Here is a 24,856-nt window from a genome sequence, read left to right as displayed (position 1 = left end):
TATATATATATATATATCCACAGTTTAACCTTGAAAAATGCCGGAAGTTCGTTGGCATACACAAAGATACAGAGTTTTGGGAGATAGCCCCAGCAACAATCAAACGAACTTTGTGGTTGTACTGCAGTGAATCACCAGTGTCAATCCTAATGTTGTGGTCTCTGATGATAATAATGATTTATTCGACTCCATCGACCTACATTCTCTGATTCCTCGAAAAATAGCATCGGCGAAGCATCATGTAGCTTTGTCAAGTTTCCGTGGTACCAACAAACTACTTCTTTTTTTGTGACTCATGGCATTATCTGATGTTCTGAATTAGCTATAGTCCCAATATGAAGGAATCGTTAGTGATCTAAACGAGAGGTAATACACAGTCGAGGAACTATCCATCTACTCCATTGTGAAAGAAGAGTTTTGTTAAGCTGACAGACCGGATTTTTCCCAGTGGAATGACCTGCTTTGAGTAAATTTGAAGCTGTCGTGTGACGTTGATTTACCTGAGAACGGCACCATGAGAGCAATGACAAGAAAAATATCGGATTCCCAATAACTAAGCATTCGATTCACTAATTCATGGATTGATTCCGCAAATCATGACACTAACCGTATGTTGTGAGATGCCTCAGACAGGTAAGTCTGTGTGATTGCTTAACGAATTACCGTTGTTAGCAGCCAGACGGCGGTGATTTCACAGTTAGAGAGTGTAGCTCATCTGAGGATTTGTCTTGCTCCCATTTTGGTTTTCCTTCTGTTGCGCGCTCGTAAATTTTTGGAATCTGGTTTTGCTGCACACTTACTCCTGACCCCTTTTCGGTCACGTGAAAAGCTCCGGCTGAAGTTCCACCTGGAAAAGACGGTGCTCATGTGAATTTGTCGTGCTATGTGTACTTCACAAAGTTGTGTTTGCATGCTAGTGCCATCCCTAAAGTTCCTTCACGGATCATCACTCCACCCCATTCTGTCTAGACCCTCCCCTGGTTCCGACGGACAATCTCCGACGATGGATTGAGACACGTAGACAAAGCCTTGAAGTAACAACCGTACACCGGGAAGTTACCGAGGGAATCCGAACAACCACCATTCCCTTCTTCATGGGTCGAAGACTAGTTGGCGTAAGTGTTGCACGTTTTCTTTCCGTTCACACTACTTTTTCCCGCTCTACCTGCCTGTCCATCAGTAGTGAGTGTCAGCTGGTCACATGTGCGCACGGCGTGATGTGAAACGCGGCCGCACAGTGAAGCGCTGCGCGCTGCCTGTGCACACACCAGTCTGATGATTGTTTTGCGCCAACAAGATGGCGCAGCCATCCTGCTGTCGTTCTGCATATGTTTGTGTGTGTGTGTGTGTCTGCGTGTGCTTGCCTGCGTCCAAAAGCTGTTTCACTTACTGTCTGGTTGCGCTCCACACGCTCGTATCCACACAGCCCTGTCGACCATTGCAATGTCGTAAATGAGTAATAGGAGTGATTTGTCTCTAGTGAAATGGAAGGTTTTTTAATTTTGTCAGAATTTTAGGACTATCCAGCTCCGTGGTTTTCCGTTCTGGCTTACGTAAGGACGTGCATTTGGTTAACTGAGGCAATGTATGGCCCAGATTTGCTGACATTGCGTCCCCATGTTGCCTATCATTGTGGCCACAGACAGTTCCGATCACGACGTCTGAACCGTTTCATGTCGTCGTTTCGATAAAAAAACGATCGCGCAGCTTGTTCTTATACGAACACCAGCGGAGGCCCACTATGTTCAGATCGAGGAAGAAGCATTGATCATAGTTTTCTTGGTAAAGATGGGTCTCAAGGTGATGTATAGTCGCAGTTCCTATCTTCAGAGCGTGATGGCTCAACTGGTTAGAGCGCGAATTTACTGATCGGAAACTGCGTGGTTCGAACCCGACCTCCGCCTCTCAACTTCCCTGTCTAGGCTTGAGAAGCTTGGCAGTATCCCAGCCCTCGTGTTTCCTTCTGGTGGCGTGGCAGCTAGGCACCGAAAGGGTCCTACAGCTGGACGATGTTTATCCTCTTTTCCGATAGAACACAGGCCCCTATTAGCGATGTCTCGCTAGAAAGCAATCTCTGTCTACTGTGAAAGTCATCTTAAACTGTGATTGTGGTTGCGACTCGAGTCCGCTGCCACCAAGTGGAGGAGTCTACGGCAAACGGGGATCCATTGATGACCAGAGTCTTGTCGAAGAGGACATCGTCATTGATTTTATTCCACGTGAATTGACTGGTTCTCACTACTCGTGTGCTGTCCGAACGTCTCCATTAACTAGCACCTATATTCTACTAGCTGTGTGCACTTCAACAGTCAATCCCATTTATCCAGGTCGGGTGATATATAAGCTGAGTTCACTGGTGGCTGCTGGCAACGTCTGCGGTGTGAGCCTCCATCTGTCATTAATAAACCCAAATCATGATTTGTTTACGACCAACAGGTGGCCAACAGTTCCATGCAGGCAATGTGGGGAACAACTAGCGTGAATAACCTCACTAGCTGCCTCACCTGTTCGCCCTACTGACAGCTACACTGAGGGTATGGTGGTGCGTCCTGCTACTGCAGGACGGTATCCGAAAATCCTTGAGTGCGTAATTGTTCGTAGGTCGCTATTCGATATGCCCCGAGATCATTCCACCAGCGCACGCTGTGTCCCCTTTCCAATCATATCTTAGGTCAGTCATATCTTCAGTCTCTGCGTACCAGCGCAAATGTCCGGGACAGTACTCATGATGTGAACGGTTTCGCCTGGTTCGAAACTATCCGCCCCTCTTTTCGTTGGTTGAGTGATTTCTCTGTTGGTAGTAGGAGATCGTCCTCGTCTGAAGTTGCCGCTGCATTTTTTCCTGTATGTCACTTGTCGTGGGGCGGGACAACAGCAGGGTAGCTTGAATTGGAAGCGTAGAGGTAACGATTATCAATGAGGTTTCCTTTTTCGCAACCTCTAGGGAAGAAACGGGATAAACTTCATAATTGGAAGCGTCGGTAAAGACAACAGGTGTTGTAGGTACAAGTACCATCGTTGTACGTGGACTACCAGGGCGCCCAGACCTAGACAGGAGAATCGTTAGGTTCCTAAATTAGAGCGTTTGATTCAAAAGACAGTGGTGTTCGGCGGGAAATGCAAGTTCATTGCCATTTTAAAAGAGCAAGCCACCGCATGTTCCAACCCGCAATCTAGAAGCTGTGATGACCCATTCACCAAGCTGGTGTGAGAGAATGCAAGCGTCCCTAGGACATCTTCCCACTGTAGCTCGGTTGACTATGAAATTGCACAAACTGTCACACCACGGTAAGCTCTAGTTTCTTATTGACGGGACAGTTAATGTAGAATCGCAGTGTAAGGGAATTGCGTCCAAGCATTGATTTCAACTGGTGGAAATTTCGCTCACACTTCTAGACCAGTAAGCTACAATAACCCACCAATACCATTGTGCGGTACCCTCCGCCTTACCGGTTGGCTTTACTGCTGTTTCCCCCTCAGTATCAATCTGGTTTCTTACCGCTGATACGCATGGGAGTCTGATCCCATTTATTCTACCTTGGTTAGGACTGCTTTGACTAGCGGACCTTTCGACCAAAGACATGCAGTCGCATTCAGTTCAATTCGCCAAGTTCGCCGCAACTCGGGAACTGTTTCGCACGTGCAACTGTCGAACAGCAAGTAGCACAAATTACCGTTCCAAAATTCAGTCTTAGGGCTTCTGTTATTCTTACATTTGGTCTCCCTTTAACCCAACATGGCATAGCTGTTTATCATAAATATTAGTCCAACGGTCATTCTTTCAGTGTGTCTCGGCCGTGTCACTTAAAGGAACTGAGATAACGACATATATTGCCAGTTCGTCCAGTCGAGAAACCGGGTTGGGGTTCGAACCACGGGCCTTCCGGTCAGTAGCTTCACACCCTGACCTTTAGTTGGCCTTGATAGTATATGCCGCTGTTGTCACATTGCTGCTGTTGCTGTCTGTGATGATGACCACTATGATAATGAGTGAACCACTCGCCATATTTCTTTTCTATCATCACTTACAGTAAGCGTATGCGATGCGACTGTCGTCTTTTGCCATTTGGCGTAACTCTCAGGTGACGTGCGCTGGAGCCCTTTTCACCATAATGGTGTCTGTTTACTGCCCTTCTCCAATTCCCCTTTTTCTTCTTCATTTTTCCATACAGGACAAAAACGACAAACACATCCGATACGTAAGTATGCCCTCTTTTCTCGTCAAGTGATTCCCTCCATTTTCAATACAGCTTTGAACAAACTTGTTAGATAACTCTGTTTTTTTTCAGTTGGCGTTTTTTTCTCTCGGGTTTTATGACCCGCTTATTAGGGGTAATTATTAAACTGCTGGATTCTCGCGTAGGTTATTTTCCAGAACAGAATGTTTGCTAACGGGACAGCGTGCACTAAGGGTTGTTTGATGAAAAAAAAATTCGAAAAATCGTCCAGCTGTAACACCCTTCCGGTGCCTATCTGCCATGCTACCTGAAGGGAGCACTGGGATACTGTCAGGTTGTCTAAGCCTAAACAGGGGAAGTCGGAAGGCAGAGGTCGGGTTCGAACCACGGACCTTCTGGTCAGTAAATTCGCGCTCTAACCACTTGGGCCATCTCCCCCCCTGAGCCATCATGGTTCGGAACCAATGTGAACCAAAGGCAGAATTCGGATCTTTGCTGCTCGCTACTCGAAGCTCATTGTGAAGTGAAATGCTGTTCTACGTAACAAGCGAGCGTTTACGAACTGTAACTGCTCGGATTTTTGACCGCTCAGAACGATTTTTCCTGAGGAAACCAATTAATCAGACAGTGTTGCCATTATGTGACCTATGATGAATGTGTGAGTGTGTGTATGTTACTTGTGTGTGTTGGACTCGTGTGTTGAACAGTTAGAAAGTGTTTTTTCGGTTGTGCAACGGGTACTTCCATTGAACAATGTGTCCAGCACCAGAAGCTGCGTTGGTTAGGACATGTGTTGCGTACGCCGAACCATCGTTCGTCGAAGAGAGTTCTCAGCCCGTACTTCAACTGTGTCCTACACCAATGCGTCCCATTGTCACTAGTGTTCTCTGTGTTCTATGATTCGAACTTGTGGTCGTCTGTAATTTTACTCAACTTAGACCAACCACCATCGGTAGGATCGGTTTCCTAGACGCAGCTAGTAGTGTCCTCTGGTCAGATTCTGCATGCTGAATCATTTATACTAGAAATTTTCTTCCCACTTACAATATGTTGTATTGAAGTTGGACAACGTTCAGTAGATACATTCAGGTATATGCTGTCCGTAGCGATTCTCATCGACCCCCCCCCAGTCTGTCCTAGAAATTTTCTTCCCGCTTACAATATGTTGTATTGAAGTTGGACAACGTTCAGTAGATACATTCAGGTATATGCTGTCCGTAGCGATTCTCATCGACCCCCCCCCCCCCCGTCTGCTAAGCGAGATGGCTCAAGTGGTTAGAGCGCGAATTTACTGACCGGAAGGTCCTTGGTTCAAACCCGACCTCTGCCTTCCGACTTCCCCTGTTTAGGCTTAGACAACCTGACAGTATCCCAGCCCTCGTGCTTCTTTCGGGTAGCATGGCAGCTTGACACCGCGAGGTGTTACAGCTGAGAGATTTTTATTTTCTGCTAAGCTTGAATTGGGTGACCACGCAATCCTGGGAACAGGGACGACCCTAGACGCTCCCTTTACCACAGATACCAACCAACACGTAAGTTTGCCTCGGGTTTCGGCTCCTCATCTGTCAGCGCAACTTTTAGTCAAGCTGGTCAACTGGCCGACAGAGTCCGGGTTGTTGATGTTTACACTATTAAAAATATTGGAAGTAGCTCAGCGGTTAAAACATAAGGCCGCTGACTTGGAGGTCTGTGTTTCGAACCCAGTTTCAGTTTTTCCACGGCTTTTTTCTGTTTCTTTCAAGTTGAGTGCATCATAGCTGAATAAATCGTTCCCTACTAGAAAATGTGCTCTCAGTATGAAAGATTTTGGTCCGTTCTAACATCGTTTCAAGCTCATTTATTCAACCCATTGTTCGTTCTCAAGGGATTGTAAACACATGTTATGCAGTTAGGTAAAAGCGGATTTACAAAACGCAATCCTATCATACACATCTGATTTCCATCAGCTTACGAATTAAACAAAAATGCGCGGAGCACATCAATCCTGTTTTGCAAACCAAGCTGGTATGAAGGCGAGACTCGAATGGACCTTTCGTTTGTAGTTTTGTGGTATCTTATATTGAAGTTAGTAAAATAAAAAAATAACCGTTCAGCTGCAGCACCCTTTTCTTTGCACCCGAAGGAAGCGCGAGGACAGCTACTGCCAGGTTGTCGAAGCCTAGGCAGGAGCAGTCGAAATGCAGAGGTCCGGTTTGAACCACGGACCTTCAGTGAGTTAGTGGCTTGACCACTGTAATAACGGTATTTTTTTCAGCTTATTTCCTCCCAATATAGCGTTCACGGCAAAACAACCACCAAAGGTACACAAAGTATAATTAACGCCCAAAACGAAGTCAGGAACACTTGTACGGCGCTTCATATATATATATATACGGACCTACCATCGTCCCGAATTTTCGGCCAGTCTTGCGTGGGATGGACATCTCGGCCGTCGCAGCACCTGACTGCGAGCGGTAAAGGGGAATCCCCGTGGAATTCTGCTTAACAGCCCCCTTGAAGTTTGTTGACGTAACTTCGAAGCCGAGGGTTCACTTGCAGTGGCCTCACTGACTTGCGGATCCTGTCTGTCCAGCGTCGTGGTTGTAATCCGTGCTCAGGCTGGGCCTCCGACGAAGCAGCTGATTGATTTTCTGGGATGGTGCCGAGTTCAAAAGTGTCCAGAAGTATTTATAGACTCGACTCACTCGGTCCTGTGGATAGAATCTGCGCATCTATCGGCCGGATTTGGTGTGTGTGGCGTATCCACTTGGCTGGGCCAACTTGAATCTCGTAGAGCACTTTGCCGCGCCGGCGAAGGATGAGTCCTGGAATCCACGTAGGGTGTCTGCCTCTGTAGTCACGAGCCAGCACTCTCTGGCCTTCGCTGAATGAGCGCCTAGTTACTTCATGATACCGGTTGAACTGTTCCTCCATTCTGGTGTTGCGGTGACTAGCCTGCCTTTTTTGTGGCCGGATAGTGTCATGAAGTGTTCGAAGCCACCTTCGGAACAGTGTCTCTGCTGGTGACACTCCATCAGGTGAATTTGGGTTTCGCCTCGCTCGATATGCCAGCAGGAACCTTTGCAAAATCTCTTCCGTTGGTCCCTCCCTCTGGACTTCTGAAGTGCCCGCTTCAGAGTGTCAACGAACCGTTTCGCCTGGCCGTTTGGCTATGGATGAAACGGCGGCGAGTGGACATGCGTTATGCCATAGTTCGGCCAAAAGTTTGCGACCCCGGACGAAATGAACTGACTAACATTGTCGGTGCAATAGTCTCCGGTGTTCCAAAACGACTGAACAGTCATCGGAGTTCTAGGACGGTGGTGGCAGTGGTGGGGCTGTTCACTAGAAGAATTTCCAGCCATTTGTTATAGGCATCGATCACGACCAAAAAGTATTGGCCACCCACGAGCTGCATAATCGATGTGAAGACGAGACCAGGGTTCGATCGGTTGCGGCCACGACCGTAGGTAGATTTTCGGAGGTGACTTATTGCTCCACACCGCAGACAAGGCTTTCATACTTGCTGGATCTGTGAGTCCATCAAAGGCCAGGAGACAACTCCGAGCAAGGGCCTTCATCTTATTTGTTCCCTGGTGCTCTTTATCAAACTAGTTCAGGAAGGCTAGTTGTAACTTCTTTGGGATGACAACGCGTTCTAAAAACAAAAGGTATCCGTCGGCTAGTAATACTGGTCACGTCGGTTAAAGTAAGGTCTCAGTTCGTCTTTTGGGCAGGTACGTGGCCACTGGTTGGGGTGGTAACTTGCTGCAGCACAGGGTCTTGATCGGTAACCTGGCGGACCATGTCGGTAGTCACTGGGAGGATGCGAATCGCCTTGGACACTACGTGGTCAACCTCCGGTTCCAGGGCAATTGTTGCGACTACGGTGTCTTCTGGTTTCGGCCTACTTGAATCAGTGAGTCGCGACAGTGCGGCGTCTTGTCCGAGGCTACAGATGGTTGGCAATATATGTCGGGATTCCTTCCATCGGGCGAAACACAGCAAGGAATGACTTGTGACTAGTCAGTAGAGTGAACTGACGGCCGTAGCAGCACATGACTGCAAGTGGTAAAGCGGGATCCGTGTGGAATTCCGCCTAACAACCGCTGAGCCATCTCGAGTCGTTTTGCTTAACGTAAACTGAACGATTGGTGATTGTGGAATCGCTATGGTTTGTCTAGGTGTGAACTGCTGCTCACACTGCTGACTAGCCTCCATTTTGGTAATGTTTAGTTTCTCAAGAGTCGGAAATTCGGTTATGTTGCTTGCTTTCAAGAGCCAACCATTTTCGATTCTTCGAGCGTATGTACTCGGGAAGGAGAAGAGGACTGTAATGTAATTCTCGTCTTCACTGCACATCTTAAATGCTTCAGGTTGCAACGGTCAGTTGTTGAAAAACGCCGAAGCCGCAGAGTTGCACTACCGGAACTAATCCAGTTGATTCGGACTGATAACTGTGGCGCCACTGCGAACGCAGGTGTCATCTACACTGTTGCTAATATCGATTGAATGTGGATGTATAACGTGCGATGTATTGAAGAGGAAGTTATGGTGTTTGCGGATGTAACTAACTAACTAACTAACTAGGTGTAGTTTTTCGCACTCGATCTGCAGATCAATAGCCCGACGTTTCGACCAGATCACGAATTTTTTCAGTTGGCTACAGGTAAATACGTTTCTTCCGTGTAACCATCAGGATATCGTCGGTTTATCGCTCTAGAACAAGTTTAGCAAAGGGTTTAGGTTTGTGAGAGCGTCCATACTGTGTACATAGTGATGTGCAGTCATTCGTTCACTCACGCCGTTCTGTTGTGGTACCTTTTGCCGTCCAATACTTAAGGAGAACATAAGTGCTTCGAATTACTGGTAGATCGGGTGCATTCGCTGGTTTTTGTCAGCTGGGTGCTGATTCGGTCACCGCGCTTGCTAACTGACTTGCAAACGCTTCATCAGCGTGCGGTCGGGTAATGTTACATCCTTGAAGAGCGTGATGTCTGTCATGTACCTTTTGCCATCCAATACTTAAGGAGAACAGAAGTGCTTCGAATGTTACATCCTTGAAGAGCGTGATGTCTGGCATAGTGTGAATGCACAGCCAGTCGAAGAGCCAGGGATGAAATTGAATCCCAGACCCGTCGGTCCATTGCGCGCACCATAACAACCGTGCCGTTTCCGGCACAGTGTCTTTGAGTTTGGTTTCTGAGCCGTAAAATAGATCCTTTACATATTCCACCCTACTAACTTTTCCACTGGTTCTTTACCATGGCCCACCTTTTCTACGCAATCATAATTTTGTGTCAGCCGTATTCTAAGCTTATCAGAATTTTCTTTCCCCGACACAGCTGGTAGCTGTGTCTTCGCTCAAGGCCGCTAAGTCCAACGAATGTCCCACATGTCTGATCCAGAAGAGTATTGGTTTCCCGTTCTTTCGTGTTCTTTGCTGCTCCATCTACCTGAAATGGGCGAACAGGTGCCAAGTTCGTCCTCTTACGGTAGGGCTATCCACTAGCGCTAGGGCTCGGTGTAGCTCAGTGCTTAGATCGCGAATTTGTTGACCGGAAGGTCCGTGGTTCGAACCCGACATCTGCATCTCGACTTCTTTGTAGGTTTGGGCAACCTGGTAGTATCCCAGCCCTGGTACTTCTTTCGAGGGACATTGCAGGTAGGCACCGAACGGATGCTATAACTGAATGACTATTACATTGTACTTGAATGCGGCATAGCCTCATGCATGCTAAGCGCTTTAGGCTCTTAACCCAGCTTCACGCATCTGCCAGTACTTCTTCTAGTCTCAATATTGCTGCCTATGATATTTTATACGTACGCACTGATCGTTCAAGCTTTAGTTGGAAATCTATAGTCGATGGGTGTGCTTTTAGTCCCAACATCCACTGTTCAGAGGATTACTCTACTTCATATTTTACTTCAGTTATCTTTATAATGACGAGGGTAGATCTCTAGAAGATCTTAACGAGCCCATCGGTCTCTCTGTCGTGGAAGCAGGAATCCGAAGGAACTTCCCCGGCAACATCACTTACGTAATATTTTAATTGCTTTCGCGTGAACAGACACCCTTTCGAAGCTCTACTGCCTCTCCGTAAAGTCCGTTTGGACCTCTGTGGCTTGCCTACGCTACTCGTTCGAACTGAACTATTCATTCACAGTGTTACCTGAATTACCTAGCGCACTCTCTGCGTATGATAATCGATCGCCTGGGACGTGCTACTTTAACAACCAGACATAATCCTCATGCTGCTTTCTGATTGGTTCATCCGCTATCGTTGCACATGATGGATGCACCATGCAGACAGCTGTCCTCCTGTTCAGCTTGAGAGCTGTACCAATCCTCTTGTCGTGTAACGTTGTTAACAGGACACTGATCCTCTCTAATGTTGTTTGTAATCTCAACCACTGTTTGCCATTCCAGCACACCTTAGGTGTTATCTGGTATGCACAGATCACCGGTTGACTATGGCTTAATCAGGGCGGACATGTGTACTGATGCACCTTTCATATGTTGAATGTTGTAAGCACTGTTGTGTCCCTAATTTTTTATCGCGCTGCATTTATTACGTACACCGAGTCCCGCCATGTTTTCTTCGTTGTTTTTATGGCCTTGTGTGCAGGGACTGTAGGGACATGTGCGCAAAACAGCCCATCAGCCGTGATAGTCCAGTTGATCCGATCTAGTTTGGTTCGATTTGTTTTGTGTTTTGAATACCTGTTAGTCTTTGATATTTCGGTTTAAATTTTATTTTAAGCCCGAAAAGTTGAGATGACTTTCTGGTTGGAGGGGGGAGGGAATCTGTAATCGAATTCCCGTGATATTGTCGAATATGTTTGTTTAGTGAATCGATTAGTTGCTTTTGGAATCCACCCAGGGTCACTTATCTTTTCCACATTTAAACCCGCACCGGATTTGTGGTGCTTGGTAGATGATTCATTTGTCTGTAGAACTATTCTCAGTTGTTTTGTTTTGTTTTTTTTTGCTCTGTTCGCTGAAGTGGGCAATTTGGTTGCAAACGTCTCTTCACCATCCGAAGTGACATCAGTGAACAATGAGTTTGAGGTGCGTCGGAGTTTAGGCCTACACACCGGATTGCGCAGCTCAGCAAACAGAACAACGACCACTTCTAGGCAACCAACATCCCCCATAACAGGCTTGTGTTTAGACGTAATACACTACTCATAAGGTCGCTGAAAAAAGACATCAGAAACGAAGGATTTAGCTGGGTTCCAGTCGAGTCTCCCGCAAAACCAAATGAGTGTATTTCGCTAGGCTTGTGTTTTTCTTGTCATCAGCCGTACATTGGCCCCACATAACTAGCCCTTTCAATCTGGCTGCGGGTATGCTGTTTTTTCCTCGCGGAAGTTAAGTATCACCAAATGGTAGTCTGCTTTTATGTATTATTTAGGGCGAGGCTTTTAACCTCTATTCCCGTGCCGTCTCTTTTGTTTGAGACTGCGTAGGCTCTTTATTTCTTAGCATGCCTTCTCTAGAAAAACCGGGGTTAGAACGAAAAGCAAAGCTCTGACGATCCGAGCAGCACAATTTAGGTAGCCAACTCCGTCGTGTTTTCTGTATAAGCGTGCTCATGTGTACTTGAACAATTTTACAAGGAAGAGCTGAGATAACTATGCAGGGGCATCTGTTACCATCACCCGCTGTACATTTACTCTATTAAGTTTGCTAAGATACGTTTGCGCTACTCCACTGGGCGGTATTGCCCCTAGGCCTAGGAATCCTGCAAACAGAGTAGTTGTTTCCTGTCCGTCCGAAAAGAAGACAGCAGAGAAGTGCCTCTAGGAGAGAACGATTCAAGTGATACCGGATTTTAGCATATGCTCACGTGGCACCGAATTCTGTCTCGGTTTCAGGAATTGGGGGAGAAAAGTAAGGAACACGTAGTTGACATATCTAGTTGGCTTAGGTTTGTGCACAATGTGGCGCCTAGATATCCAAACGAAAACGCGTGAGGACACACTGGTTGGGAATGTCAGATGTATGTTGCTGCACTTTGATACGTTCGACTTGTAAGACTGGTTCTGAAGTTTGGTAAAGTCGTTTGGAAGGAGATTCAATGTCACGGAATTAAAGATCGAACAAAGAACGATAACGTCAGCACACTTTCATATTCAAGGAGATTGAAAATGGGAAATTAATCGCTTCCGGAAAGACATCCAAGTCAAATGGAACGGTAGTAGATTCATGACTAGTATAACCGGTGAGTGTTTTTTACTAGTGAGGTGATCGCCATTATGTCGGAGAGAAGTTACATAATAAACGAGTGATTCAGCTGGGTTCCAGATGAGTCTCTCGCAAAAAGACAAATTTTTTTTACAAATGAGTGTATTTCGCTAGTTACAGTGGCCTGTTCTATCTGGGCTCCGAATACATCACTGTGGTCTAAAAAGAACAATTACACTATCCACTTTGTTTTTTTCATCAGCTTTAGCACCCTTTCGGTGCCTAACTATTATGCCACCCGAAGGAAGTACAGGGGTTGGGATCTTGCCAGGTTGCCCAAGCTTAGACAGGGGAAATCGAGAGGCAGAGGTCGGTTCGAACCACGAACTTTGCCATCAGTAAATTCGCGCTCTAACCATTGAGTCATCTCGCCTGGTTTAGGATCATGTGGAAGACTCATATCAATTTCAGCCTTAAATCGTAAAATCAGCCACCAAACCCAGCTCACAGCGGCAACGCACAAAGAGGTATCACAATGTAGCACGGCTGATCGGAACCATGGATTGGCTTTAGATTAGAAACGCTAGCTTTGTAGGGCAAATACATGCTGACTGGCATAATGCACAGAACACCCGGCTGATGAAATATGCCATGCCAGAACTCAGTTTTGAAGTCTTGGGCTGCTTCGTTGTTTACCTCCTAATTCAGCCAAATTTCGGGGAGTATAACAACCTCAATATCTTAGGATTCAAATCGGCGAAGCACGTTTGACCAGATAACGATTTCGCTTGGTGATCAGTGGGTGATGAGCAGTTTCGAACGCAAGCTGCTTGTCAAACCACAGATACTTTCTCTAATATGCATTGTGTTTCCCGATCAGTTGAGTGAATGATCAGAACCAAGAACTTGTGACGATTTCATGCATGTGAGTGTGGTTCGAGCGTGCTAAATTCGGTTTCACACAACCCCTTTTCAAGGTGCAAAAAAACAAATGGTATTACTAACTCCTGAGGCTTGGTTGTGTAGGATCTGGCGACAATGTTTTGTGCATGAAAGACAGCAATTCCGATCGGATAGCAGCAAAGTGTGTGCAGCTAGGTTATCTCTGTTCGTCTCTAACACGTGGCGTATCGTGTTGAACGATTCCCCTGCAGAGTGCCAACGCAATTGTCGACCAATATGAAGTTATTACACCTCAGATTGACCCACTATACAGAGTATTCCAACATCTTGTTGATAAATTTTGCTACTGATTCATCCGGAACCTCAAAGGTTATCTTTGTTTGGGCGTGCCGAATCTCTGACTCACGGTTGGGATTTTATTTCACGGCAGTTTTCAGTTTTTCTTCTACAATTTGTCTTTCATCTTCTTTTCAGTGGCGTTACCTTATCCGCCTGGAAAATTTCACCTCAGAGCGTGTACAACTTCGCGAACGTTTCTGGAAAGTGTTCTCCATCACTGGCAGTCTGGAGTCGGTTCGAGGCAAGGGTGTGGTGGGCATGGTAGGTTCAGTAACCTTATTCGTGTATTGTTAGAGTACCGACGCTGTTTGGTCAGGTATTCAACCCTACTGCCTACTTATCATTTGTCCAGGTCTTTGAACCTGTGACTCTCTTGTCTGAGGGCAGAACTAGACTCGGCTATACACGGCCGGCCGCCTGTGCATTCCAGCGCGGTTGATTTCCGCCCACAGCTTGTTGCGAACAAACAGCGTCATGCCACCTGACCTGATCTGACAGACGCTTTTCACCACTGCATGTGCGATCAGTCGCTTGTGGCTTGCAGCACCATTATTATGAATGTTATTCCTTATACCAATTTGGTTTTTATGGGAGACTCAGCTGAATCTTTCGTTTACGATGTTCTTCAGTCTCCTGTGAAAACCAAGCTGATATGCAAATAGGCGTATTTGTCGAAATTCATGCAATCTGGTCTAGGTATAACATAAGGTTAACGGAAACTCGGGGACTGTGCCTACCTGATGAGCCCCAAGAAGGGCAATACCGGTCTTGGGTCGCCGAAATTATTTCAGCAACCTTTTAGTGGTGTATTGCGTCTATGTCGTGGTTGTTAATAGAGGTACGAGACTCGACCGATTGTTGATGCGAGTCACTAAATCGTCGTGTCACACATCCCACGGAGATCAGCATCTGTAGAGTGGAAATTTATGAGATGGCTCGTTGGCACACACTTACTGACCGGAAGTTTCCTGGTTCGAACCCAATCGCGGCATCTGGACTGCTCCTGTGTAGGTTTGGACAGCCTGACAGTATCGTTCAGCACCCTTTTGGTGCCTAGCCGCCATGCCATCCGAAACATGCGTGAGGGATGAGATATTGTCGGGTTCCACAATCTAGACGCTGAGGTTTGGTTCGAACCACTGTGTTGTCTGGGCACAACCTACCTACTTTCTTTGGGACATAGCAGCTAGGCAATGAAAAGATATTGCAGCTAATTGATTACTTAAAGGTATCAGATTGTCTAACTTTCACCAAGTGGATGTCGCCTTGGCTTTGTGTTTATCCGTCGTTTACCGAATAACAATTCTCAGTACATATTGTGCAAAATTCCGGAAGTGCGTTTAACGCCAAGCTCACTCAACAGTAGACGTCTTTTTGACGTGGTGTGTGTGAGTATAACTTCGAAATCTTCTGTATTCATAAGGGTAGCTAATAAGGAAGCTAATTGTTCGTTTATCCTCGATTTTGCCACTGAAAAATTGCCATGGTAGAGTTTCTTAGGTGTCCAACCTGTGTTTCGTGATTTTCTCATCATTTCGTTGTGTTCGAGATGGCTCCGTGATTAAGGTGAGAACTTAATTACCGGAACATCCGTGGTTCGAACCCGTATTTTGACTACTTCTGTCTAGACTTGAGTAACCTGACAGTAATCTCGGTCCTCGCGCTTTCTTTGGGTGGCACGGCAGCTAGGCGCCGTTTTTGTCGATATGCGCAACTGACCATCCCTAGGTTGCTTTTCCCTCGCACGTTTGTTGCATGTGCCAACCAGCCCTATATTTCAGACGTCCTATTGACTAGCACAGTTGCAACACTTAATTATACCAAGCTTGAGCCGCCTTTACATGCTTTTGTGTGAGATCCTAATGTCGGTGACCATCTCTCAATCTGATGTCAGCTGTTTTGTGTGTGTGTGTGTGTGTGTGTGTGTGTTCAATGGAGAAGCCCATTCGGCACGGTGAATTGGGTGATGTAGCGCACGTTTGTCCGGCCGGCTATCTACTGGGAAGAAATATTTCATACTCACTCCAACTGGGCAACAAGTTACAAATACGAGTCCGCGAGAGGCCCATGTCCCGTTGCCGTTCGTTGTCCCGCAAGCAAGATTACCGTTACACCCTCTACTCGAAATCTGAAATGCTTATGCTAGGGAAGAGCTCTGATTAGCAGTACACAAACAGATTGGCTTCTTAGGGAATCGGTGCACTTTATGTTTACATATTGCCGTAATTCGCCATAAAATCGGACGTGACTTCTGTTTCTACGTACTACGCCCCCTCGCTGTAAGGTTAATATAGGGACTGCCTCATGGAATTGCACGAGATTGCTTTGAGGTCAACGCTGTCTAATCAATGTGTGTGCTACAACGGCACTTGAGAAGCCAACGCTTCACAAGAGTGCATGGAATAAGAGCTGCTAGCGAGTGAAAAACAGTGTATGAATCGTAATTTTGTATATTTGTCATACACTGGTATGTGGGCAATCGCACGCCTCCTACGGCAAAAAGGCTAACTCGGCCGACTGGACTGACCGGTTGCATGTCTGTCTGTGTAGAGAAACAAACCCTTCCGTGATCCGCATCTACTAGCACCCGCTGCAAGAGCTGCTTGCGAGTGCAAGGCAGTGTATGAATCGTAATTTTTGTATCTTTGTCATACACCGGTATATGAGCAATCGTACACCTTCTACGGCAAAAAGGCTAACTCAGCCGACTGGACTGACTGGGTTGCATGTCTGTCTGTGTAGAGAAACAAACCCTTCCGTGATCCGCGTCTAATAGCACCCGCTCTTATTGAGACTGGTAGCTCTGTGCCTCAACTCTCTGGAGGGAAAACGAACACCTTAGATTGTATGACGTAACGCGTGGTCGGTCCGGTGTGAGAATTAGTTTGATGCAACAAGGCCAGCTCGTCATTAGATCAGACGGTAGAAAGTACAATTGAAACGTGGAATTAATCATCATCGTCAGCTGTAAGAACCGCGTACTCGTCGTACACTGGTTGTAGCTGCCGCAGTTTCGTTCACCAATGATTTGGGGGGGGGAGTAGGTAGCTGCGCATTGCAGGCGGGAGCTGATAAATTTGTGCATAAATCCAGCACTGTCAGTCGGCTTTGAAGTGGGGGGATTGGAAAAGGAGCTATGCATCGAAGGCAATAGATTTGATGCATGAGCGCCATTGAGGCGCGACTGGGCCATGTCTGATGATGTCTCTAGCCATTGATGTGGCCCGTCTCGGGGTCCCCATACACATGATTGGGGGGTAAGTAGCTGCGCATTGCACGCGCGACCTGGTAAATTGGTGCATAAATCCTGCACTGTCAGTGGGCTGTCAAGTGGGGGGGGGTGGAAAAGGAGCTATGCATTGAAGGCAATAGCTTGGATGCACGAGCGCCATTGGGGGCGTGGAATTAATGATACAATATGTAGTAAGCAACAGATTCACAGTATTTCAGCATTTTTTTCAAGCGCTTCCTCAGTTACAGTGTGGGTATACATTCATCACAGAAGGAGAGGTGAATGTGCCGGGTATTTATTTCCTCCGATTTTTTTGACCGACTGCACGACCAAACCTTGATGTCGGGGCAAAGTGTTATCGCAGCACAACACAACAGATGTTTCAAATGCGCGGTTGGAAGTGGCAACTGGACAAGGCGAGGCAAGCGAGGACAAGACGAAAAAGTCTTCCATATCAAAGACATCAAAACAAAGAGTGGAAAGTGAAGGCTTCTGACAAATGTAAGCAGATTGGACCACGATGCAACGCCATCCCAAAACACAACGACAACCGGACCCCCTGTTAACTAATTACGCCGGAATTACTTCAGCTACTGTAAATTTCAACTATACACTCTCAAACATATGAAGAGGGAACACACGTTCAACAGTACACTGATGATATCTCCTCACCTGATGACGAAATGTTTGCAACTCAACTGCCATGCTGGACAAACAGGCCAACAACGAATGGATCTGCGAGTATTCCGGAACACAGCTGACTCGCCTACTACGCCTGGGCAACATAAAACCCTTCTTGTGGACTGTCTGAAGTGCTAGCCGCTTTTCGAATGTATCTCTCTGTGGAGGGCCTTTGGTTTCGGAGCCAAAGTGCTCATTCCGGAACACGACTCGCCTACTACGCCTGGGCAACATAAAACCCTTCTTGTGGACTGTCTGAAGTGCTAGCCGCTTTTCGAATGTATCTCTCTGTGGAGGGTCTTTGGTTTCGTAGCCACAGTGCTCATGCATTTGTATACACAAATGAAGGTTTTCAGAGGTTCATGCTACTAAGATCGGCCGCTTAAGGAGGGGGTGTTGTAGTTTTATGCGAAAATAGGTGGCTTGTGACCTCTTGTTTCAAAGAAGAACGGCAGCTGTGCTTAATCTCAAGTGATAGTGAGAGCATGAATTTCAAAGACCAGAGTTGCTTTTTTCAATTTGCACCATTTAGGGCGTTAAAAAAATATCACTGAGTTTCAAAGCACGTCGGTATCAATCTACAGTATGTGCTATGGTGTTGTGTGGCTGCGAGACTTGGTTACTTCGGGCGGGGGGTTTGAGACATCTTCAGGTCTTCGACTACTGATGTCTCAAGCATATAGATGGAGTCGGCTGGTACCAACGAATCATGAACAAGTGAAAATCGGACGGGTTTTAGTGAAAAGGACGGTAATAAACTGAAAGAATGTACCTAGTACTGTAAGCTAAGGTGGCTGAGCCACGCGTTGCGCGTGCTGAGTTACCGCCCGCCCAGACGAGCGCTATCTTCCGTGCTTAATTCGAGATAGCGAAAAGCTTGAGATACACAGAATTTAACGTGGCACAAGGGAATGAAGAATGTTTCGAGGATTTTTTGGTGCTGCTCGCATTCCAGGATGGGGTCCACGTAACCTTCCCTCCGCTTGGCTGGAAACACAACAATCTAGCGGCTAACCGATGTCAGTGGCGTTCATTGTGTTCTAAGCGAGTTCTCTCCCCGCCCCATTGTTTTTCTTGTTTCGATTATAAGGCTTTATTCAAGTAAATTGATATGGCTGTAGGGCAGTGAAATACCAGTCTGTAATCCGGGGTTGCTGTCACTGGCGATGTTGATGTTATTCCTCGAACCAAAGTGACGACACTCGAAGGCAAAAAACGCGAAGCTACCTATAAATTAGTCTACCTTGTTGTTCCAAGGTAGATGAAGACATGCAAAATGTGCGGACATCTGATACTGTTTGATTACCCGGCCAACTAACGACTTCAGTTCGGTAGAAAATTGTTACAACTAACCTCCCGCCTTCGGAAATTCGCTCCTGTCAGATTGAGGACCGTCTGCTCTACTTATTTAGTATGATTAATTACACCGCCCCGAGCACTGGGAACTATGGTAGTACAGAGGTTCCTCATTCTACGACCTGACTTGGCCAACCGCCAAGTCAGGTTTAAAAAAAACGGGAATTTACTGTAGCACGTGCTGTGTACAGTCGATGCGTGCAAGTTATGACGTCCAATCGGTTGAACGTGGATCACCAGAACGCTTACAACTGTCCAATAACCAGGTTGCAGCTTGTCAATTTGCCGACTAAAAATGGAGCGATCTTGGGAATTACTCGCTTGGTCTGCCCGTTTGTCGTCACTCGTCTGCAGATACGCAACTGCAAGTGATAGCGGTCTGGATGTATTTGTTGGTTAGTATCACACAAACGTACGATCTGTTTGTAATGCGGAACACCAGTGCCTAGGGGGAGCTTGAATTAGGTTACACATAGGAACCGACGTGTAGATGTGAAGATCATGGTCCGATTAGTTTAGGTTAACTGTCCTCAATATGGGGCATCCAGCACACATTTTCCGCAAGTTTTTCTTTGACGTTTGCGTGAAACTTTGAGACAGTTCAACCGTTGATCAGTACCATCCGACCACAGCATCCTCCAACAGGGAGAAGCCCGGATACAGGGGCTAGAGGACAACGGTGTTCGAGAAATCAAACAATGAACTTCCACTCGTCGAGTAGATGTAGTACCAACTGTACACCTGAGGGCGTTCGTTCCCGTCATACTTGTCATTATCGGCGAGAATTCAGTATCCTTGTGATGTTACAATGGGCTTAATAAGTCCCAAACCGTCAGCCAAATGGCGCGCAATGTCGGCGGAAATATACCAACTGCGTCAGGTAGATAACTGCCCACTTGTGATTGCTAACTGATTACGGTAAAAGTGGATATGTTAACCCGCGCAGCAACCTCATGCTTGGGTGTGTCCTGAGAGTGTTGAGCAACGTTCGAACCCCACACATCGAGTTCGTACGGACGCTCATATGACAAACGCAGTTAGCTCCTCTTTACTATTTTTGGTAAGTGCGCTCGTGTTTCGATGGGTTCAACAAACCGGCCCATTGCACGAGCGGAAAGAGGGAATTTACTGTTGGCAGCAGCTTCAAACTCACTTCCGTGCTAGTTGATTGAGGTCATTTGCGATGTACATGTCACGCAGTAGGATAACGTGGGGTTTTATACTGGGCCGCGTAACTCCCGTGACACAAAGACTGGTTAAAAAAAGCTTGAATTCCTCATAACGGAGGGACTAGACTTTACCGTGCTGTTACAGTATGTACTTCCCTGTGACCCCTTGAACTATACCGGAGGTTGTCTGTGTGGTATTCACGGAGTCTCCCATACCAAGTCGGTCAGTGGATAGAGGTGAGCCTAACGGTTTTCTGGCTTTCTAGATTACTGTTTGAGTGGTAGTCTTCTGCCAACCGCCGCTTCCTTGCGGTCACGTCTTTGAGCCAGGGGTTTTGGCTAGCAGGGAACACCTCCACAGTTTACAAATATTATCCCATTCTCGCTTTGTTTATCAATGAGCTATCTAAACGTTTACCCACAACTAATGGGGACGCCCCCTGCCCATTATTGTTCAGTTTTGTCGTGGGGTGTGCTCTTCAAGGGACCACGAATCTGGGTATTGAAAGCATATCTACGGATCACAGTGTTCTTTTGTTTTGCCATCATGTGTTTGCGTGTCAATAGAATATCCGACATGCAGCTTGTGCCTTCGAAACGCAGAATCTTACCTTGGACCTCGTTTCCAGGTAACACGTCACAACTTCGAAATGAGTAGTATTTATCAACTTGCATTACCCTCGGCCTCAAAACACGAGTGTCACTGAGGGTCGAGTCTACAAAAAGATCGTAAAAACGGTCCTACTTTGTGAAACTAGACGCCGCCGTTCTGCATATCTCCAACCTATTCAGCAGTGTGGTCTTCTGTGTTTCCGCGGTATATTAGGCGCTCAGTAACTGTCTTAAGTACGTAGAAAAACGTTCCGTAAGCGAATACTAGACAATAATTCGGATTCACTCGCGCAGCAGCCCAAGGTAATTGGGACATGTACTGCATAAGCCCAATCACCGTCTGCCAAAAAAACGTTTCCCACTCTGCACGAATTTCGTGGGGGGACAAGCCGTAACGTGACAACTCGAAATGAAAGTGGCAACTGTCAAGTTGGACGCTTCGGGATCTCCGCGTTTCCCAATTGGGGTCTACGTGATACTCCTTGCACATGATTAGACGTAGCTGATACCAGAAGCGCTTTTGCTGGTCCTTCCCACATAAGGCAGAGGATCAACCCCACTAATAGTACCTTGCGCCGAAATGATGCTCGCGTGTGTTTATCTCAATGTTTTTGGAAAGTGTGCGCACCTCTTTGCTTTCTTCAGAGACAGAGAGCTTTTCCCCATACGTTTCCACCGCTCCGCTTCCGTTTCACTGTTTACTAGGGCCTATTTGCTCCATCGTCATATGACAGGCACCAGTTTCCACTAGTGGTGCATTGCTGTCTAAGATGAGAGAGAGACACCGCTTCCTCACTGATTTAAAAAAATACAGTTTGACCTCTGCTTAAGAGAGTCTGTTTGATGTTCTGTGTTTATGTAAAACGTTCGCTTGCGGAGCTGTGACTCCGAATTTTTCGGCTTTCAACACTTCTAAACTTGATCATAGTGATCCGCAGTGTATTGCGCACAGTAGAAACACTTGCTTCCTTCCTATAAGCACTCCCGACCATATGTGTCTGCGTTTAGTCGATCAATAATCAGGGCGGTTTTATTGAATCGATAACAGTCGCGCAACTGTCTTGTCGATGTATCCACATCTTTGCTTATTAACACAAATATCTGGAAAAACCGAATGGTAATCTCACGATGCCCAAAACAGGCAGCTGTGTTTTCTTTTGACATACAATGCCCTTAGTGCCCGTTTTAATGTGTTTTGCCATGGATGCTAATCGATTATTATCCAAAGAATCCTTCGCATGGTTACAGCTTCTTGGATTTATCGGGCAGGAATTCCCGTCATTAAGCAAGATTATCGTAAAAGTCACTATGAGCGCTGTTCCAATGTAGTGTATCATGTGCTTATGATATGATACAATCCTAACAGTAACCCACATGTCATAAACCAGTGTTATCAGGCACCGCAGCCTGTTCTTGTCACGTGACAATCATCTCAACGACTCCGCACATCCGACCAAGGTTGTCTGTTCCCGATCGGCTCACAATACACCCGGCGAGCATCGGTTCCATATCCTAATCTTGTTTTCCCACCCTAAGGTTCGCATCTGAGCATTTTTCACTATTTTAATCTCTCTATTGTGTTTTTCTAGGTTTAGATTAGTTGTACGCCTGTTTGTTCACGACTTTTCTGGCAATGATATCCGATCTCTGACCTCGAGAAAGCTCAGGCGCTAGCTTACTGACCGAAAAGTCCGTGGTTCGACTGCTCCTGTCTAGACTTGGCTAATCTGGCAGTCTTTCGGTCCTTGTACTTCCTTTGGGTGGCGTGGCAGCTGGGCCCCGAAGGAGTGCTACAGCCCATCGAATTTCATCCGAATCAACCCGCTCTTTCGATTGGTGTAGCATTATCAAGCCCCTTGTCTGTATCCTTAGTGTTAGACGACCGTACTCATTTCGGCTGACAGACTGCATTTCAATACTGATATTTTCAAGGTCATATAGCTCGAATCAAAACTGCTATGGGATCTCTCGGTCGACGTTTTACCTTTGTCTCGTGGTCCGCGTCCAAACAACCCAGCTGAAAGAGGTAGTCTCAAGGCCGCTTGGCTGCGATCGATTCTTGCCGCTCAAAGATACCGCGCAGAATACATCAAATTCATGTACTTTGAGGCGGATAATTCCCAGCTGCTTCCAAATACCTTTGTCCTTGTTACTTAAATTCAGAATAGGATATTCCGAGCTCACCTGGCCGATTTATCGTTCCGTCTTTACGGAATGTAAGGACAAATACTAAATAGGAAGGGAGATTGGACGAATCCAACCATTTATGTCTGCAACTATCCAGTAGCTGGATTTCGGTACCATCAACAGGCCCAACATATTTACCAACACTGTTGTGTGTGTGGGACTTCAATCGATCTTTGGACCCAATAATGAGGCCTTAAACCGTTAGAACATCAATGCTTCGGATGTCGTTCTGGCGTAAACAGGCGTTAGCAGCTGCAGGCCAACTGCCGCGCCCACGGATGGTGGCTGGGCGCTGTTACACACGTGGCCTACCTTGTTTTTAGTTTGACCTGAAAAATGTGGTATGCTGTTCTCGGTCCATAAGGCTATGTTATTGTTCATTCATTGCAGACAAAGACATCTGGGACATAAATAGACCATGTGCAACAAGGTAGGCTTCAAAAGTACAATCTATACACAGTTCGTGACATGCGAAGAGCAAATTCATATTTGCGAAATGCATGCTGTACGTAACCGACCCGAAAGGATTCTGACTGTCCTGTGTTTTTGGCATCTCAACAAAGACACTTATTCTCTATACTTTGGTTTCCTGTTCAGCAACCCCACCCTTCGGTGCCCAACTGCCATTCCGCCCATAGGGAGCACGAAAGCTGGAATACTGAAAGGTTGCCCAAGCCTAGACAGGGTAAGTCGAGGTCAGGTTCGAACCACGGACCTTCTGGTCAGTAAATTCGCGCTCTAACCACTGAGCTGTCAAGCCTGAACCACTATTTGGAGGCGCTTGCAACACGGATGGGCGGGATAGTTCAGGTTGACTGACCATGGTGCAGACGACTGATTTAATGGCCTTATCATTTAGTGATCGAGACGTTATGATTACATCAATGGTATACCCGGTCATCGGGAGGGGGCGCGTTGAATGAACGTGACAGAGTTACCAGGTCGCATTATTTCCCGAATGGTTGCTGTGGGTCGGGGTATGGTTTCCCGCGTGAGAGAACATAGCCGTGCACTGTATCTGCTACCGAGTTACCCCAGTCCTATGCTTGACATGTGTGGATAGGAATTTCTTCAACACAGAGGTAGTTCATTGGTTAAGGCGCGAAGTTACTGACCGGAAGTGGTCCGTGTTTCGAACCCAACATCGGCATCTCGACTGCTCCTGCACCCTGATGGTCTTTCAGGCCTCGTGCTTTCTTTGGGTGACATAGCACCGGAGAGGGAGGTGTTACAGCCCAACGATTAGTAGTACTGGAATGTCTATGAAAGCCTTCATACTGCCTATGAGGAAGGGTAGGGCAGTGGCAGATTCGGGCGCGATGTTTACCTGCATCATCATGTGTCGATTTCACAGTCAGGACCAGCCCAAGTCCAATGGCACTACTGAGAAATGCTACCGATGACGGAACACAAGGAAGTGTAGTAATCAACACAGACTTGTCATTCTTCGCAAGAGAGTACATGTAGTTTTAGAATTTTTCCGGACAATTATGTGAAAATAAACACGATTTTGCCTATAATCTGTTTACAACCAAGAATGTTACAAACACTCAGTTGGTTGAAGGGTTTCTTGAAGGTATTCTAGTGGGGCTTGAAGTTTTCCATCAAGGAGGGATGTATGCATCGCGCGTGATATTATAGGTTGCTGACAAACTGTGTTTCAATCAGAATTGGCCCTGGTCAACCCCATCAAAGTGGTTCTTTGTACCGTTGTTCCAGTTTCAACTCAGTATTTCTTTTTCTAGTTGCTTCGCATAATCTCAGTGTCATTAACATCGCCAATTCGCCAATCCCAACATCTTCTCTCTTCATCTAGCAACCAGTCCTTTCGGAGGAAAGTCCCGTTTTTCAGTATCACAGTCATGTTCAAGTTCCCGTTCCTTGAGAGCTGGAATACTGCCAGGTTGCCCAAGCCTAGACAGGGTAAGTCGAGGTCAGGTTCGAACCACGGACCTTCTGGTCAGTAAATTCGCGCTCTAACCACTGAGCTGTCAAGCCTGAACCACTATTTGGAGGCGCTTGCAACACG

At 46.6% G+C, this 24,856-nt stretch overlaps 1 protein-coding gene across 1 annotated transcript in view; it reads left to right on the top strand.

The window, feature by feature from the left end:
- The window catches only part of T265_08335 (hypothetical protein), a gene marked incomplete at both ends in the record, with an annotated part of 44,049 nt that overhangs the window by 17,742 nt on the left and 1,451 nt on the right, over positions 1 to 24,856 (top strand). Inside the window, 3 exons of the mRNA XM_009174103.1 lie at positions 970 to 1,115; positions 4,083 to 4,199; positions 13,726 to 13,851. Of these exons, the coding sequence (XP_009172367.1) occupies positions 970 to 1,115; positions 4,083 to 4,199; positions 13,726 to 13,851 (389 nt within the window). The remainder of the gene's footprint in view (positions 1 to 969; positions 1,116 to 4,082; positions 4,200 to 13,725; positions 13,852 to 24,856) is intronic.

This window comes from Opisthorchis viverrini (assembly GCF_000715545.1).
Source record: "Opisthorchis viverrini unplaced genomic scaffold opera_v5_214, whole genome shotgun sequence".
NCBI classification, from domain to species: Eukaryota; Metazoa; Platyhelminthes; class Trematoda; order Opisthorchiida; family Opisthorchiidae; genus Opisthorchis; species Opisthorchis viverrini.
The sequence above is the reverse complement of the archived record's forward strand: the minus strand, read 5'-3'. Positions and strand labels throughout refer to the sequence as shown.